Source organism: Mytilus galloprovincialis, chromosome 2, assembly GCF_965363235.1.
Source record: "Mytilus galloprovincialis chromosome 2, xbMytGall1.hap1.1, whole genome shotgun sequence".
Taxonomy (NCBI): domain Eukaryota; kingdom Metazoa; phylum Mollusca; class Bivalvia; order Mytilida; family Mytilidae; genus Mytilus; species Mytilus galloprovincialis.
Window position 1 is genome coordinate 19,209,308 of NC_134839.1, and position 19,572 is coordinate 19,228,879.

General features: G+C 33.5%; 1 protein-coding gene across 1 annotated transcript in view; it reads left to right on the forward strand.

Moving 5' to 3' along the window:
• Positions 1-18,925, forward strand: part of LOC143063057 (L-fucono-1,5-lactonase-like) — a 41,676-nt gene extending 22,751 nt beyond the window's left edge. The window contains exons 2-8 of the mRNA XM_076234979.1: positions 7,250-7,411; positions 8,724-8,800; positions 9,954-10,111; positions 11,245-11,292; positions 14,975-15,088; positions 16,093-16,159; positions 18,664-18,925. Of these exons, the coding sequence (XP_076091094.1) occupies positions 7,250-7,411; positions 8,724-8,800; positions 9,954-10,111; positions 11,245-11,292; positions 14,975-15,088; positions 16,093-16,159; positions 18,664-18,852 (815 nt within the window). The 3' untranslated portion in view covers positions 18,853-18,925. The remainder of the gene's footprint in view (positions 1-7,249; positions 7,412-8,723; positions 8,801-9,953; positions 10,112-11,244; positions 11,293-14,974; positions 15,089-16,092; positions 16,160-18,663) is intronic.
• Positions 18,926-19,572: the final 647 nt, after the last annotated feature.

Here is a 19,572-nt window from a genome sequence, read left to right on the forward strand (position 1 = left end):
ATTCAATTACTTGAAAGCACAGCTAGAACATGAAGCACTAGATTCTATAGCAGGGTTCGCACTAACAAATGTAAACTACGATGAAGCCGTAAATTTATTAAAAGAGAGGTTCGGTCAACAAGACAAAATCATAAATGCAGCCATTATTAGAAATCCCTTCGCCCAGAAATCATCTAACAAGCTTACGAAGTTTTTACGATAAAATGGAAAGTTACGTCAGGGGATTAGAAGCTTTAGGTCAGACACAAGAAACATACGGTACTCTGCTTGTTCCAATTATTATGAAGAAATTACCCGGGGAAGTCAGACAACATCTCGTGCGAGAACATAGAATACAAACTTGGGTATTACGGGACCTCCGTAAAAGCATTTTAAATGATATTAATATAATAGACGCAGGACAAGAGATAGAGTCGACAAACCATTTGCCCACAACATCGTCTTTCTTTGTCGGAGCGAAATCGGCAAAGTCCAAATCTTTCAAGAATATTGAGACAAGACCTTGTGTATTTTGTCATGAAATACACGCACCTACCCAGTGCAGTAAAATAACCGACACAGAATCCCGTATGATGATAGTAAAACGTGATAAGTTATGCTTTAACTGCGTTGGTAAACACAGAATAAATGAATGTAAATCTAAACACACATGTAGAAATTGTGGTAAGAAGCACCATACGAGCTTGTGTAATGCACGTCCAACAAACAACATAAAACCAGTGAATGAGGTAAACCATAGAAACGGGAGTAGTAACTCAGCGCATACGAACTTCCACGCGAAAGATAACCAGAGCAGCAACCCGTCAAACCCGCCATCGACAAACGTTCAACTCGTAAATGAACTTCATGATACAGAAGAAGATACTACCATTTTGTATTCTCAATCGACAGAATCGCGATCAAATGTACTATTAAAAACCGCCGTATCTCAAGTAGGTTCGAATCAGCACTTTATCGATACGAATATTCTTTTTGACGAAGGAGCTCAAAGATCGTTTTTGACGCAGAACTTAGCCAATAAACTCAATTTACAGATAGAAGGAACAGAGATAATTCATTTATCGGCATTTGGAGGTGAAGAGAAACACACGAGACACTTAGAAAAAACAACAATCTATCTGAAAACCGATGCAGGACACATATTGCCAATCAAAGTACTGATAGAACCGATGATCGCCACGCCTCTACAGAATCACATACGTAATATTGATACACAGAACGGTTATTTACGTGGTTTGAAGTTAGCACACACGATGACGCAGCAAGATTCATTTGAGATATCGTTGCTTGTAGGTGCAGATCACTACTGGGACATTGTAGAAGACCATATTGTACGGGGAAACGGTCCGACCGCCGTGAAATCAAAGATAGGATATTTGCTTTCGGGACCTACATACAGTAAGAAAACTAACACGTCGAAAACTAGCACGTTTAATGTTTTAATATCACACAAAAATGAAGAATACAATTTAGAGAGATTTTGGAATTTAAAATCAATAGGTATAAATAGTAAGGAGTTAGACGAAGACGACGATGCCTACATTAAATCATATCAGGACAGATCAATTGAGTTCAGAGAAAATAAGTATTTCGCTAGGTTACCATGGAAACAGGATCATGATGAATTGCCTGCAAACTTAGCAGTCACGAAGAGAAGGACAGAAAACTTCATTAAAAGCCTTACCCAAAAACCTGATATGTTAAAGAAGTACGGGAACATTATACAAGAACAGGAACGAAGGGGATTCATAGAGAGAGTGGATGAAACAGCTGAAACTCAAGAAAAAATACACTATTGCTCATCATCCAGTACAGAAGGAATCAAGCACTACATGCACTACACCTATCCGAATCGTTTATGACTGCAGTTGCCGCCAGTCGCCTAATTCGCCTAGTTTGAATGACTGCCTCTTGGACATACCGCCGAAACTAAACGACCTGACAAAAATCCTGATGAGATTTAGAGCCAACCCTGTCGCCATAACAACGGATATTGAAAAGGCCTTTTTACATGTTGGATTAAACGAAGATGACCGAGACGCTACACGTTTCTTGTGGCTCAGTAACCCATCTGACCCAACAAGTAATCTACAGACTTACAGGTTCAAACCCGTCCTTTTCGGAGCGACTTGTTCGCCGTTTTTGCTTAACGCCACGATACTGAAACATTTACAACGTTACAATAGTACAACAGCTACGTTGATGGAAAGAGACTTGTACGTGGACAACATTCTGACAAGTTTACAGAACGAGGATGAAGCTAATACGTATTATAAGGAAGCGAGAACAATGATGAAGGAAGCCGGATTCAACCTACGATCGTGGACATCGAACAGTGAAAATATACGCACGCTAGCTAAGACGGAAAATGTACTAGATAAGGACATCAACACAAAAGTACTTGGTATGTTATGGAATAGCAAATCCGATGATCTGATGTACCAGAAATGTGAGATTCAACTACGAGACATTGTAACAAAAAGGGAGATTTTGAAACATTCTTCGAAAATATACGATCCACTTGGAATACTCAGCCCCGTAACAATACGAGCAAAGATGCTCATACAGGAGCTATGGAAAAGTAAACTTGATTGGGATGAACCAGTTCCGGAAAACTTTAAGGCTACTTGGATTAATGTAGCAAGCGACTTAGAGAAATCGACACAAATCGTATTTCCGAGATATTATTTCTCCGGTAATTCTACTTCGGAACAATTTGAACTACACGTATTTTGCGATGCGAGTCCAAAAGCGTATGGAGCGACTGCATATCTGAACAACGGAACCGAAACCACGTTAGTGATGGCGAAAAGCAGAGTAGCGCCAGTGAAAAACCTAACATTACCGCAACTAGAACTTATGGCCGCAGTTATTGGAACTAGACTAGCGTCACATTTAAAATCGACTTTTGAATGTAAAAACGTGTTTTTCTGGTCGGATAGCTGCATAGTATTACATTGGTTAAAATCGTCGAAACCGTTAAAACGATTTATTGCGAATCGAGTGCGAGAAATAACGGAATCTACAAATCAACATGAATGGAGATATTGTCCTACAGAATACAATCCAGCAGATCTCTTAACACGAGGAATTGAAGCCGATCAATACATCAATAGTGTCATTTGGAAAAAAGGACCAAATTGGTTAACGAATCCGACAAAATGGCCAGAAATAACTCCAACAAGTAAAGCAGTATTGACAATTACAGGAGAAAACGACGACGAGGAATTTCTAAACAATGACGTTCATACTGATTACTATGGTATTGGTAACATCATAGACATTTCGAAATATGGGACTTTCAGGAAATTGATTCGAGTAACCACTTACGTTCATCGGTTCATATCTAATTGCCGATTTACCAAACATCTGAGAAAAAGTGGAGTCTTGACGACAAATGATATTAATACCGCGGTGCGTTCATGGATATTAGATTGCCAAAATTCTTCATATTCCGCCGAAATAAAAGGTTTACAGGACACACGAAATAAAAACACAATAAAATATCCAAGAATAAGACAATTAGGACTCTTCATAGATGACGATGGCCTTGTGAGATGCAACGGAAGGATTCACAATGCACCGATTTCAGAGAATACTAAATTTCCATATCTTATACCTGCAAATCACCCACTTACCAAACTGATAGTGATAGACGCACACGAACGTTCACTCCATTCTGGACTAAATGCTACGCTTACTTATGTACGCCAATCGTATTGGGTACCGACACTTCGACAATTTGTTAAGAAGTTATTAAACAAATGTGTAACTTGCCGCAAAGTTATGGGAAAATCTTACAACAAACTGGATCCGCCACCCCTACCGAAAATAAGAGTGCAGGAAGCTTCGCCATTTACCGTCACAGGAGTCGATTATACAGGTGCTTTATACATAAAGAACTCAGAAGGAACTTTAAGGAAAGCGTATATATGTTTATTTACATGCGCATCGACAAGAGCAGTTCACCTCGAAGTAGTTCCAAATTTGAGCGAACATTCATTTATTCAGGCATTTCGACGCTTTGTTAGCCGTAAATCTTTACCTAAAATTCTAGTATCTGACAATGCAACTACATTCATTGCATGATCTGCAGAAATAAAAAAGATTATGTGAATCGGATATAGTAAAAGATATTTTATCAACACACGGTGTAGAGGGGAGATTTATACCGAAACGTGCACCTTGGTATGGTGAATTCTGGGAGCGCTTGATTGCTCTGACGAAGACAAGTTTGAAGAAAGTGCTTGGACGATCCCAAGTAAACATGGAAACACTTCAAACAGTTGTTACGGAAATAGAAACTATCTTAAATGACAGACTGCTAACATATCCATCGTCCGATATCAAAGACTGTGAAGCTTTAACTCCGTCTCATCTACTATACGGAAGGCGCATTTCAACATTACCGTACCCGCAATCAGAAATTGAGGATATCCTAGACCCGACTTACATGGGACATAAAGATCTTAATAAAAGTGTACGTAATTGATTCAACATTTCTAGAAAAGATGGAAATCCGAATACCTTACGTCTTTACGTGAATTTCATAGGACAATCGGAAAAAATGAACAATTAATAAATACAGGAGACATCGTACAAATTCACAACGAATGTCCGAGGATAAATTGGAAAATTGGGATCGTAACCGAACTAGCCAGAGGTAATGATGGACTTGTAAGATCAGCACGAATAAGGACCAGCACAGGAGAAACTACAAGAACGATCGCAAAATTGTATCCGTTGGAAGTAACACAAACGATGACAAACAATTCTAACTTTCCAATTGGTGAACAGGAACATATGGAGGACAGACCGAAACGAAAAGCAAGTCTAAAAGCCCGCCAGACGATACAGAAGTGGATTCACTAGTGATGTTAGCGATGAACATTAACAATTACACGTTTTAGTGCAAAGTTGAATTTTATTTTATTTCATGAGAGACTTTAGTTGAATTTAATCGCTAAATGTAATTTCCGTTTTTATATGATTTTTTGCTCAGTATTACAAAGAAAAACACAACGCGAGAGACAATTTCAAAGTGATATTATTTTTAATGGACAATTGAGATTTTTAGAAAATTGTGATAATTTTTACTTTTTCGCGGCCCAAGTATGTTGAGATTATCGCGGGAACATAACGTTCCAACTATTGTACATGTCTATTGTCGACGTCGTATGGTCAGTGACGTCGCCTTGGGCGGAAATACGTAATTGTATATTAATTAACCCTCTTGCTGCCGAGTTTTTTTCTTGCTTTGTCGCGCCAAAAGCATCTTGACGTTACTTATCTGTGACGTTGCAAAACTTGTGCCTCTCTGTAGAACCGCGCTTTCCCGCCGTCCATAATTTTTCCATCATCAATGTAGCCGTAATTATGAAAACGATGTATAAGTAATTTTACGGAAGTTAAATATGCTCTAAGATTGTCATAAACGATGTTTTTAATACAAGATTATTTAAAATATAACTTTTAACCTTGGAATATATTTTTTTTATCTTTCATGTCTTGAAATAAAGTGAAAATAATATACCAATTGCTATACTAGCTTTAAAGGCGACTTTGTTTTATCTTTGTCAAGTGAACTGCATAAATGATTCTTAACCACCTATAAAATAGTAAAATATGTATTCTCGTTTTTTTTATTAGATATTTGGTATAAATACTGTAAAAAAATCTCTCAAATCATTATATAAACGGCAAACAACGGCACTCAATGAAAATGAAAATTAAAACAAAGCGTGTACAAATAAATAAAAATAAATAAAATCTCCGAGCAGCTGTTCTATAATTCTATGAACTACTTCTTGTTGTAAAGTATCAAACGTGTCAGATTAAAATTATCATGATGATTTCAATCCTTGTTTCGGTAGGCGAGGAAATATTTTTTATATGAAAATTATTATCCATATTCATTTTGCTTATTTTTTAATCATGTTTATTATAATTTTGTTGACCACTTATTGCTCAAAATTTTAGAGAATACAAATAAAAAAAAACATAGTAAAAACGAGGAAAGAAATTCTCTAAAATTAATTTCTATTGTCTACAAGTGAACCTTCAATAATTATAATTCATTTTCATTTACTATGATAAAGTACACACTGTAATTGACATACACGAAATATCTTTAAATCTGTTAATTGATAAATTGTTCTCTTCTCAACGTTCAGTGGCAAAAATTTCATGCAATATTAATGACGTCAGAAATTCAATATACAATAAATCTATTGCTCAATGAGTCCTTCAAAGTAAAAGATCTGTTGTGAATGCCAGAAAAAAGAGGTTGCCACTGGGAAAGGATATCTATGATATATATGAGGAATTAATTGTGTCTACTACTAATTTAAAATACCCATTTCGAATGAAAATAAACATTTATAAGGCAGTGCTTTCATGATGAAACAGGTTTAGAATGTATTGAAATATCGTATGGCAATACAAGTACATCGATTAACATGTGTGTACTTCTATAAACAAAAATCCTAACTGAGATTTCAATCGTGGTATTTGAGCCCTAAATAAATTATCCAGTTCTTTTAAATAAAGCGTGTATGGTGTATTGTGAATGAATATTAATATTTAACGTAATCAAGTATAAAGTTACCTTTTTTATGATTATTTATCAGGGAGAAGATTTTTGATTTATATGAGATATTCTGGTTGACAGATGTACGAAAAAAAACCGTAAAACAAATTTCTCGAAAGAATGCAACATTTTACATGAAAATGACGAACTAAATAATTCGTAGACACGTTAAATAAGTTGGTATTATAGTACTAACAAGCTTATGATCCTGTATCATTTCTTGACATCCGTTTTAAGTATACTTTTAAAGCATTTTATTCAGTTTGATTCATTCCCGCAAAAATCGCCCTTTTGACGCCGTATTTTGACGTTGTCAGTGCCCCTGAGTATTGTGACGTTACAATGGACCTTTGACGTTCTACACAATCAACAAGATTTGTGTGTAGAAGCCATAAATGTCCCTTTGGCAGCAAGAGGGTTAATGTAATGGATGAACAGTTGTTGTAATATCGTTGCCTGAACTATCATCTATAACAATATTAATAAAAGAAATGGGGGATGAAAAACAATGTAAATGTATCACGAATTTAAAGATTTTTTGCAGAAACCAGTTATAACCAGGTTCTTCAAAAAAAAAGAAAAAAAAGCAGGAAGCGTTAGAATTTAATCATTTAGTAAACAATGCCAATGATGCAATAATTGAAGTATAATATTTCACAGATATTTGGGAGTTGGATAGATTTGAATATTCATGGCCGACAAAAGATTACAAAACACTTTTCAAGAATTTTCAAATAGAAGACATTGAAGAAGCGGTAAAAGCTACCCCGGTAAAATATGCTGTATTTGTGCAATGTTTGAACAACAAACCTGAGGAAGCAAGTGAGTATTCTTGAGTACATAAAACAAAGGGGGATAACTATCGCTACAGGTGCAGTAATGAAGAAAAAAGTAAAATCACAAAAATACTGAACTCAGAGGAAAATCAATTCGGAAAGTCCATAATCACATGGCAAAATCAAATAACAAAACGCATCAAAAACGAATGGACAAGAACTGTCATATTTCTGACTTGGTACAGGCATTTTAAAATGTAGCAAATGGTGAATTGAACCTGGTTTTATAGCTAGCTAACTCTCACTTGTATGACAGTCCCATCAAATTACATTATATTGCATAAACGCATTATATATGACAATTTTCCAATGATGATTTAGAGGCTCAAACTTTTAATGTAATATCATATGGAAAAGAAAAAAGTTCTAAATTGACAACAACTGTTACATTTAATTGTTTATCATTATTAAAATATTCACGTTTCGATGGGTTTTATAATGAATGTAGTTTTTATCACTCACACTTCAGTTTCTATAATTCAATATATATATCTGGGTCTTTTTGTTTACTTTTTACTAATAAGCAAGACTTTGCATATTTACTGGTATTTGAAATGTTCCAGATAAGTTAGGTTATGTTATGTTTCTTTTCTTGATTACAGATTAATTCATTTTAGTTGGTACCAATTTTCGAGATGTATTTTCGTTGATATTTCGTGGTTGTTATTAAGTCTTGTACCCACGAAATGCGAGGACAATAATATTTTAAGAATAATAATGAATCCACAGTAGTAAAATGTTTTAATACCGATAAAGCATGAACATTTCATATATAAGTGCGTGTTTTCTGTTTTCTTGGTATTTAAAAGACCATCTCTGTGGTTCGTGGAAGCGTACTCGCCTAGGTTGCTAGAAGTCGTTTATGTTAATATACCATTTTGAGTCAAACCATTTATTCCTCAAATTGTTAAATGCAGCTTCCTCGCTTTGCATGCGCTATTAAATGATTAAGGAGTCTTGGGGGTAGCTTGGCATTGTATCGTCGCAGACTGATACCTTAAGTGTATATTCGTTAAATACGCGTATCAAGCGCCGTATCAAGCGAACTTTTGTGACGCAGGCTTTATATTTTGATTATACATTAAAATGGGTTATTATATGTAGGTCCTCAATCGAGTCCTCAATGCAGTTGAAAGATTCCTCTTTTAGCATGTCTTTGTGTGTCTGGCCATTACATTATTTGTATATGCTTTGTATCTTTGATGAGTTTATTGTATGTATTTAGCCAAACAGGAAGGAATGATGCGTTCTAAAGATCGACATTGAAAACATTATTTTACTTTTCGTTTTATTTAAAGAATGGGTAATGGAACTAGCAAAGAACCACAGTATCATAAAAGGTGTTGTAGCAGGCCTCGATCTCACCAGTACCGATGTACGTACTCATGCAATACTCATGGTTTTATTTACTTATTTATGACAGCTTAGCTTATAACACGCTTACTAGTGCATTGATTTTGTGTCATTGAGTAGAGTGTAACCTGCTTAATTCGACACATGATTTTTGAAACATCATGCTTTAACTGACACATAATGATGATTCCAAAATATGGTTTTTCTTGTAGAAAATACCCGAGTATTCCGACATCCTGCATAATCCATAAATATTTTTTTCTGGCCCCGTAGTGCGTCGGATAACAAAGGTTCCACTTTATATTGAATAATTTAGCAATCAAAAGCAGATGAAGATGAATATTAATAGGGACAAAGGTAGGATAAAAATGATACATGACCAGATAGTTTTGTAATCTTGAAAAACTTTGGAAAAGCAAAAGATATCCGACAAACTGCAAACTTCAAAAGTCTTCCAAAAGGTTGTTTAGATGTTTTTGCCAATGATAACTTAGACTTTTAGAGGCCTTTATGGTTCATTATTGTTCTGGATAGTTATTTTAGGTTGAATTGTCTCGCAATTTAAAAAAATAAATATTCAGAATTTTTGTTTTTAAACTGCTGAAACTAAACTTGAAAATATACTGTTCAGATTGACAGTGTTTGATAAATGCGTTTTCATGCTCTATTCATAGTGTTTATAAAAATCTCATACTCTCTAATTTTCTTACAGAAAAATCTTTAAAATATAAAAAAAAGTTTTACGATACTCATAACATCCATAGCTTAATACGCGTTTGCATGATAATACTGCTATTTTTGTGTCATAGATCATGCCATTGTTTTTGTCGTTATTTTCCTTCTGTATATTTTGCATTTATAGGATATGCATTTTGCACATTGTGAAAGTTTGCACGGTGACTTATTATTACTTATATTATGTTATAGTTGTCTCGTTGTTGAAAATAGTACTAAATTTTCTTATTTTTATATTAAAAGAGCTATCAATATATTACATATAAAAAGGTGTGGTATGATTGCCAATGAAACAACTCTTCACAAGAGAACAAATGACGCAGACATTGTCAGCCATATGTCACCGTACAGCCTTCCACAATGAGCAAAGCCCATACTGCATATTCAACTATTAAAGATCCCGTAACAAGCATATCTTTTTTTTTTCTTTTTTGATTCAGCTGCCAAAAGTATTGGACGACATGCAGCAAAATCAGCTGTTCAAAGGATGTCGACACATTTTAGATTTTGAGGATGAGAAATGGATAACTCGCCAAGATGTTTTTCAAGGATTAAAAGTTCTCGAAGACAGAGGACTGACATTTGACCTATTACTCAGGTTTGTCAAACATGGAACACAACATTATTTTTTTTATTTTGAGGGTCAAATATTAACTTATGAACATATGAAGTAACTTATAGAAAAAAACTAATAGTGTTGTTCTCATTATAAACTAACATATCATATTAGTAGTTTTAGAATGTTTCATTGTTTAGAAAAAAAAAAAACAAACTATGCATAACTTTTATGTCTGTCTTTTGTTCTACAGATTGATGTCAACCATCTATAGTGCTGACCATTGATTATAAAACAACAACCCAAATGAATACTGCGAAATTGTTACTATTCAATTAATTTACATAAAAAAAAACATTAAAATTGTTATAACACAATAAGTTTACATCATTAATAACATTACCTTAAATTGTTATTATTCAATTAGTTTACATCAATATCATCAATAACATTAAAATTATTATTCAATAAGTTTACATTACATATAAAATAACATTAACATTGTTAATATTCAATTGATTAACATAAAAAATAACAGTAAACTAGATATCATTCTTAAGTTTACATCAACAATAAGATTAAAGTAATATGAAACGAGTGACTGGTGAAAAAATAATTTTTATCTAATTCGTGAACCAATGCATGTTATATATCATAAACTTAGTGCACGATTTTATAATTTTTACCTCAAACATATTGTATAATCGTCAATTTTTTCTCTCTCCGTCTGTTATGATGTGAAAATATGGCAGATAATTATATTTTTTTATAATTGTCGTGTTTTGAAGCCGTAGTTTACCGATTGTCACCTTATAGTAAACAATCAACAAAGAATCATAGATATTGAGCACATGTATAACATGTACAATCAGATAATTATAGTTTTTTTCAGTGACAGACCCATGCGTACTGCGATCACCGGATTTGTACGAGTAGGGTCAAGCTAAGGTCACGCTAAGGTCACTTGCATATGGAAAAAATGTCAGAGAATTGCTTCCTGGAAGCAAACAATTACAATAGTAAACTTCTTCTAAATTTGGAAAAATGTATATGTACATAAGTTTTATAATGAAAACTATCCATTTAGTTATAAAAAAAAACATTTACATTATTTTTTTTTTAATTTGAGGTTTCATATGACTTTAAATTTTATACATATTTTATATATTATCTAGGCCACATTTGCTGAAGTATATTCCGGATATTATAAGACTTTTACCAAAGTAAGATTTTTTTATCTGACATATAAGCACTTTAAATGCCTAATAATGCTCACAAAACTAGATCAAATTAGTTTAAAGTGTTACATCTAGTGATATAATGGAGTCGGTCAAATTGCCAGACTTTGCATTGCTTTTACTAGCGTCAGTGTCATCAGCGTAGTAAATTTGTTTAATTTTGTGATTAGATCAGTTTGAGGGGTACCACTGATTGTAAATCACTGATGTCAAAACTTAATGTTAGCATTTTAGTTTAAGGTCAAATAGCCATAAAATAAATTATTAATAATGCAATTGCTACAGAAACTAGATATAAGAAGATGTGGTATAATGCCAATGAGACAACTCTCAATCAAAGTCACAATTTGTAATAGCACTATAGCTAGTAAACCATTAAATGTCAAAGTACAGTCTACAACACAAAGCCTTGGCTCACACCGAGCAGCAAGCTATAAAGGGCCCTAAAAACGACTTGTATTAAACCATTCAAACAGGGAAATCAACGGTTTAATCTCTATAAAAATGAGAAACAAGAAACTCTTATGAACCACATCAACAAACGACAAACACTTAACACCCGATTCCTAGAACCTTTTTGAACTACATGTATAATTCTATGTTACAGACCTCCAATACAATAAACATTGTTCTATTTATTTGCATGTGCTTTCAAACAAAAGTTTTGCATCTTATAGTCATCTTATAATTAGTATGATACTATTAAGGCGAAGTGTACGTAATTGCACGCCTCTAGCGGAATACGGGATTAAAAACGTTCGTCGTTAGTTACGCAAGTTATCTCCCTTACTCCAAGAAAGGACACACAAAAGAGAAACTACTTTCTGCGGTCTATAATGAATCCAACAAGCACTCCAAAGCTGTCTTAAACCTCATAGAAATTATCTAAATAACTCCAATTACAAATCATTCTGTACGTTGTTCTGTGTGCAGCTTGACTTATTTAAAAACACTGGGTTTTTTTGTTTTAGACGCGTAGGAGAAGGCATATCGTGTTTATGATATCAACAGAAAGAAAAAAACGCCTCACAACAAAATTATAAACAATAAACAAATAAACATGTAACAATTTTCTTCTATTGATATCAAATTAATTATAATGAACCTGAATGGACCCAACAATTTCGTTTTAAAAAGCCGTAGTCTTGAACGGAAAACACAGTAGGCTACTCAACGTAAAGTTTTATAATAGGTTACAAATAATTAATGAAAGACGTGTGTATTTAATTGTTTAATTTAAAAGACGTTGAAATGTTCGTATTTTGTGCAATTGAAAATTTAAGGACATGATTTATATTCATATAAGAAATCAGACGATACCAAGAGAATAATTTGACTACTAGTGCAACACTTACAGGTCGGAAGAACAAATACGGAAAACAAACAAAAAATAAACAAATTAGGCCCCAAAAATTATTCAGTAACTTAAAAGTTGTCTCACTCTAACATTTATCTTAAAAGTAAGTAAAAATTATGTCATTCAACTCCCAGTTTTCAACTTTTTCTACATGTGCAGAAAGTAAACAGGTGTCTTCTATTCCGTCCGCAATTTATGGGAAAACTAAATCTAAATTAAGAACCATATTGAAATTGAAAGTACACATGTAAGATAAAATATAACATGTCATTTCTTCTTTCACAAATTCCAATTTCGAAGAGATATATAGCGAAATCTGTTTTCTTTTATTGTGTCTAGCTGTGTGCATCATTCAAAATTAGAGAATGTAATTTTGAAGTATCAAGTCTCAATTCAAGATTATGAATGAATAGAATATAGAATTACGGGGGGGAGGAGGTGGGGGGGGGGGGGGGGGTAGGACCTTTATCGGAACTCCGGGATCGGGTGTTTTTAAGCTCGGGATTTCGGGATTGACCCTTTTGGGATCCGGGAATTCTATTTCCGAATTTCGGGTAGTCGGGATTTAATTTTTTTTTTAATTCAGAACCTCGGGATGTCGTGTTTTTAAGCCCGGGATTACGGGATCTGGATCCCTCCGCCCCCTTTCCCTCTATTATGGTTAAAGAAAAGAGGTCAGGGAAGTTTTGTAATACTTGTAACTGCAATTTGATATTTAGTGGAATGAGAGGTGAAATGTGTTCAGACTATTACATTTCGATTTTATTTTAAATTTAACCCAAGTTTACGGCAAGGTGTGTTTAACGACCTCGATGATTATCCATGAGGATCTCGCACTCGGTCAGCTATAGTTTTCCACCTAGTTCATGATCATACAAGAATTGAGAAGCCTGTGGTTTACTAGTCTTATAATATGAGACTTTGGAGTTCATATAATTTACATTCAACGTTTTTTATCGAATATTTCAAGGCTTTTTGACTATCAATGTTGACCCCCCCCCCCCCCCCCATTGGATAAAATGAATGGATTACCGCCCCTATTTCAAACTAAAGTCCTATAAACTGACTAGTATTCGAATTTGTTAAAAGAAAAAATTGGTATCTCTCATATTGATTCAATACCGTAATGCCGAAAAACAATCATTTGTTTCCGCGAATTCCGAACAGCTAGAAATATATTCCCGAGTTTTAATTTGAGTAGCTCGAATAATTCAAGCCCTTTCCATGTCCGATTTTCTCCCACACGAGAAATGGAGTAATCGTACATTAGCTGAATAATACGACTGAATTATTCGGGTTACAATTTGTGTCAATCCCGAATGCACATAAAAGTAAAGGTCCAGCCCTACTTTCGGGAAAGGACTGTTGTAGATTTCAGATTGATTTTCAGAAATAAAAATCATACAAAAATGTTTCACGCAAATATTCGTCTTCAGACGTGTAAAGTTATACAACGGTTACTAGCCGGTCTGGATTGTGATAAAAAGAAGCGCATGCAATGCATAAAATATATAATGTCGTGGCTCAGCGATGTGTTGAATTATAGAGATGCTTATGCGGCACAAAGATAAGATTAATTTACCCAAATGTACTAAGAATTACCACACAACTTAAATTTGCTTAAATATTGATTTGTTATCCTGTGCCAGACAGTTTTCTAGCTTGGCGATCTCCGCACGCACCCGAATATAAAAGACAAATACAATACAATAGTACACAAGACGTAACATAAAGAACTAAAGACCGAGCAACACAAACTCCAACAAAACGGTATATATTTCATACAAGTATAGAACTATATGAAGCGTCGTAACTGTTGCGGCGACGTCAATAACGTTGTCGTTGTTTTTTTGTTTTTTTACACTCAAGATTCAACTTTAACAGGTTATAGCTTGAAAAGTAGCACGGTTGCTAAGGACTTTCTTTGCACCAATCGATTCCTCAGACATTTTAGAATCGTCTCATAAATTTTAAAAAAAATCGATTGTCTAATATAATAGAAAATCTTGGAAATGTAACAATTTCTGCCGAATTTCACGATTTTCCCTATATATCCTTTGTAATTTTGGTGTATGATGCTGTTAACTTCAACAGCTCGTATCTCAAAAACGAAAACGGTTACCCCCTTTTTTTATTTTATTTTCTGATTTATTTTTACAAGCAGAATCTACATGTAAAATTTAAAAAAAATCCATTGTGTAGTTTAATTACGTACACTTCGCCTTAAAACGTTTAGTTACACTTGGTATTTTTTCTAGTTTAATTATATGATTACCTGTACTGCTTTTTTCATAATTTAATTTTATACAGATTAAAGTTTGTTGTTGATCATATTGCTAAACCCTACGTCAAAGATGGAAAAATGTCGCCTTGGAAAGAGGAAATAGCAGCTATTGCAGAGTTTCCTAATGTATGGTGTAAAATGTAAGTTTCCTAATGTATGGTGTAAAATGTTTATAAAGGCAAAAAGTAGTATACCGTTGTTCAAAAATCATAAATCGATAGAGAAAACTAATCCGGGTTACAAACTAAAACGAAGGAAATACATCACCTACATGTATAAGAGGAAAACACGACGAAACAACAGAAACAATGAAGTGCAACAAAAAAAAAAACCTACAATGCAACACATGTAGAGAAACGAAAACTGAAAGATAACAACTGCCATTTTCCTGACATGGTACTGGACATTTTAAGAAAAAAATAATGGAGTGAACTTGGTTTTATGGCTAGCCAAATCCCTCACTTTTGTGGAATGATAAATGTAACATTACAATGACAGTTTTCAAATGTGCGTTGTAAAATGTAAGATTTCTTATGTATGGAGTAAAAATTATGTGAGTTTCCAAATGTTTGGTGTAAAATGAAAAAGTTTCACACTGTATGGTGTAAAATGAAAAAGTTTCTCACTGTATGGTGTAAAATGAAAAAGTTTCTCACTGTATGGTGTAAAATGAAAAAGTTTCTCACTGTATGGTGTAAGATGAAAAAGTTTCTCACTGTATGGTGTAAAATGAAAAAGTTTCTCACTGTATGGTGTAAAATGAAAAAGTTTCTCACTGTATGGTGTAAAATGAAAAAGTTTCTCACTGTATGGTGTAAAATGTAAGTTACCTAGTACATGTAGGATATGGTGTAAAATGTAAGTTTCAGAATGTATGGTTAGATTCCTAATGCATGGAATAAGCAACCAAAAATCAATCACTTGAATAATCAAACAATGAAATGAAATATCAGAACAGACACTATGCATTTCCAGAATACTCCTATCTATACTGTTTGAAACCTTCGCGTTGCAGACATATGAAACAATTATATTGTGTGAGGCAATGATGAAGGCTTGTTAAAGTATTATAACATGAAAATCAAACAGATATAGTTATCAAGTAGCAAACGAATGAAATAAAAATAAATAAAATGTTTTATAGATCTGGACTAGTAAATGAAGGAGATCTAAAACATTGGAAGAAAGAAGACTTCCAACCATATGTTGACGTAAGTTACAATAGTTGAGACAATTATCATGTATAAGGACCTCTCAAATCAACTAATCATGATGCAAGTTACTATTTACCATTGGTGTTTTTTCTGAGTTCCTGCCATACATGTAATAACATTAACGAAATACATTTACTTGCACCAGCTGCACTCTTTGTCAATTTTTGTACGCCAGTCAAAATTTTGATGGGACGTATTATGGTATACAAATGTCCGGTGTCCGTCCATCTGTCTGTCCGTCCGTCTGTCTGTCCGGCGTAAACATGTTGCACCGTAACTTGAGAACGACTTATCCAAATTTCATGAAACTTAATATAGTTGTTTCTTATAATGGTCAAATGATCTGTATACTTTTTGGTGAAAATAAGATTTAAACGTTTTGAGTTACGGCACTTTGTAACTAAATTAGGGGTGTATTTTTTTTCACATGTCGCATCGTATCTCAAAAACGATTTATGATTATTGCTTAAAACTTTACACACTGCTTTGTTATATTAATCTAAAGATCTGTATACTTTTTGGTTATGATTCAAAATTTCATTTTTGAGTTATTGAGTATTTTGTAAAAAAGGGAGGAGGGTTTTTTTACATGTCACGCTGTATCTCAAAAACGATTTATGATTATTGCTTTAAACTTTACACACTTCTTTGTTATATTAATCTAAAGATCTGTATACTTTTTGGTGATGATTCAAAATTTCATTTTTGAGTTATTGAGTATTTTGTAAAAAAGGGGGAGGGGGTTTTTACATGTTGCGCCGTATCTCAAAAACGATTTATGATTATTGCTTAAAACTTTACACACTTCTTTGTTATATTAATCTAAATTTGGTTTGATTCAAAATTTTATTTTAGGGATATTTAGTTTTTTGTAAAAAAAAAACAGGGTGGGGGTTTCACATGTCCCGCCGTGTCTCAAAAACAATAAATGGTTATTGCTTAAGATTTTCTCAGAAACTATTGATGATTATTGCATAAAACTTCCACACAAGACGTCGGGTGTATAATGAGCTCATGGCGCAGCTGTTTATTTGTATCCAGTCATGCTCCAGGCCAAAATATTTTCAATTCCAAAACTAAATATTTAAACGTTGAAAGCTAATAAAAGCAATAAAGAACAATACTCTATGTGTTTTTGGTTATTATTTTGAATATAAATCATGTCATACATTTTTTCGCTTCAATTGTTTAACATGCGTCACTTCAGGGCCTTTTACAACTGACTATATGTGATATGCGGTATGGTTTTACTCGTTGTTTAAGACTGTGTAGTGACCTATTGTTGTTAAGTTCCATGTCAATTGGTCTCCTGTTTAGAATTGTCTCATTAGCAATCTTACCACATCTTTTATTAAAAGATATTTTAAAAATATTTAAATATCATGTTTTAGTTAGGAAAACAGCTTTTATCAAAATAAACACACCAATTTTTGCAAATATTTTTTATATGGTAAATTGATTTAATATGATGTAAACACAATTATGAAATATCATTTTGATATTTTTGTTGCGTTGCTGTTTGGTTGATAATTAACCCTCATCGGTATTTGTCTTTCATCACACTAGACTATAACACAACGAAGCAGAGTAGACGAAATACTGATTAGTAATGTGCACAATTAAATCCTTGCATACTGTGATCTCTATGACCTGCTTTAGGATGGCGGTGTGCCATTGTTAAAATATATCTCCCCATCGTCAAATGGGTTATTTCAAGCTATCATCAAATGTTCCGCGTCTTGGTCAAATTTGTTCAAAATTACTAAAAACACTTAAGTCTATTTCTATTAACTGTATCAAATTAAACAGGAAAAAATTAACTGAATTATGTGGTTATCTGTCTTTTAACTAACTTGGATAGTGTGCATGCTGTTCCGAATACGGGAGGTCTTATGTTCAATCTACTTGCTGAAACTTAAGACCGTAAAAGGATGCTATTTGCTGCTGTTCTATACTGAGCAAGCAACGTTTAACATGTTTAAGAGTAAAGACATGACGGACCAGAGTACAGAATGGGTCTCATCAGGGTCTAAGCGTGATGCGTATTATACCCCCTCCAATGAAACCCCCATGAGACCCCTGAAGATAATGTGACCATGTGAGGTGATCTGCTGTCAGCAGATTGATACCATGTATTCTACCACTCAACACATTCACAATCGATCTTATTTAAAATCAGGATATTGCAACTTTACATGCATTCGTTCTGAATATTCATGCATTAATTGTCGATTGTTGTTAATGTTGATTCATTTATTTTCGTAGGTACACATGTTCGTAGATTCAAAAAAAAAGTATTTTCATCGAAATTTGAACACCGTTTAACATTTAAATTAGTGGTGAACCTGTAACCACGATATGTATGAAAAATGGTATTTGATGTATAATGAGGAATCAACAGTAAACAATATCAATCCATTCGATCCTTCATTTATTTTTTCATGCATGTTCGAAGTTTATAATCTGTGCTTTTTTTCTAATCTGAGCTCTTATATTTACAGCACGTAATCCAATGTTTTGGTATAGACCGTTGTATGTATGGTTCGGATTGGCCAGTGTGTTCACAAGCTGGTTGTAAATATGTGGATGTATACAGCTTGTTAAATGACTTATTGCCATCCCTTTCTGATGAAGATAAAGAAAAATTGTTCAAAGAAAATGGCCAGAAGTTTTATTCATTACAGTTATAAAAAATATTATTTTGTATAGAATAATGATTGTATGACAGATTAATCGTATATAAATAAACAACTATGCCATTTATGTTTTATCCGTTAGTCTTCATTGTTTAAGTTGGAAATGTATTGAAGCTGACAATGAACATTACCACACTTTGACCTGGCTGCCTAATTGTGTAACAATTGAACATTTTTACGTCATTTTTTATTTATCAAACTACATAAGTACATTACCATAGATCATGAGTTTATATCTTTGAAACCAGTGGTGGATTCATAGAGAAAAGAGAAGAGTCCAAAATAAATTCGCCTGGCTATGTATATAATTATCAGGATTTATGCCCCTCTTTTAATGCTCAACCTGGAAATCTCTACCTCTTAAGAATTTTTTTTTCTTTTTTTTTTCTGTATAGTTATAATTCATTACAATTAGTTATATATAACTATTTTGATCTGAGCGTCACTGATGAGTCTTATGTAGACGAAACGCACATCTGGCGTATCAAATTATAATCCTGGTACCTTTAATTTGATAACTGTATACACATTCTCAAAACGACTAGAAAGAAAGACCTCAGATAGACCCCATGAATCATGGACTATGACATCAAGAAATTCCAATAGAATCAAATATTAAAAATCACCCATGAATATTCATATATTGACGAACATGTAGATATGACTATTGCGAACAGTTGAATCATCATTTTTCGACTCGTTATAGATATCTTT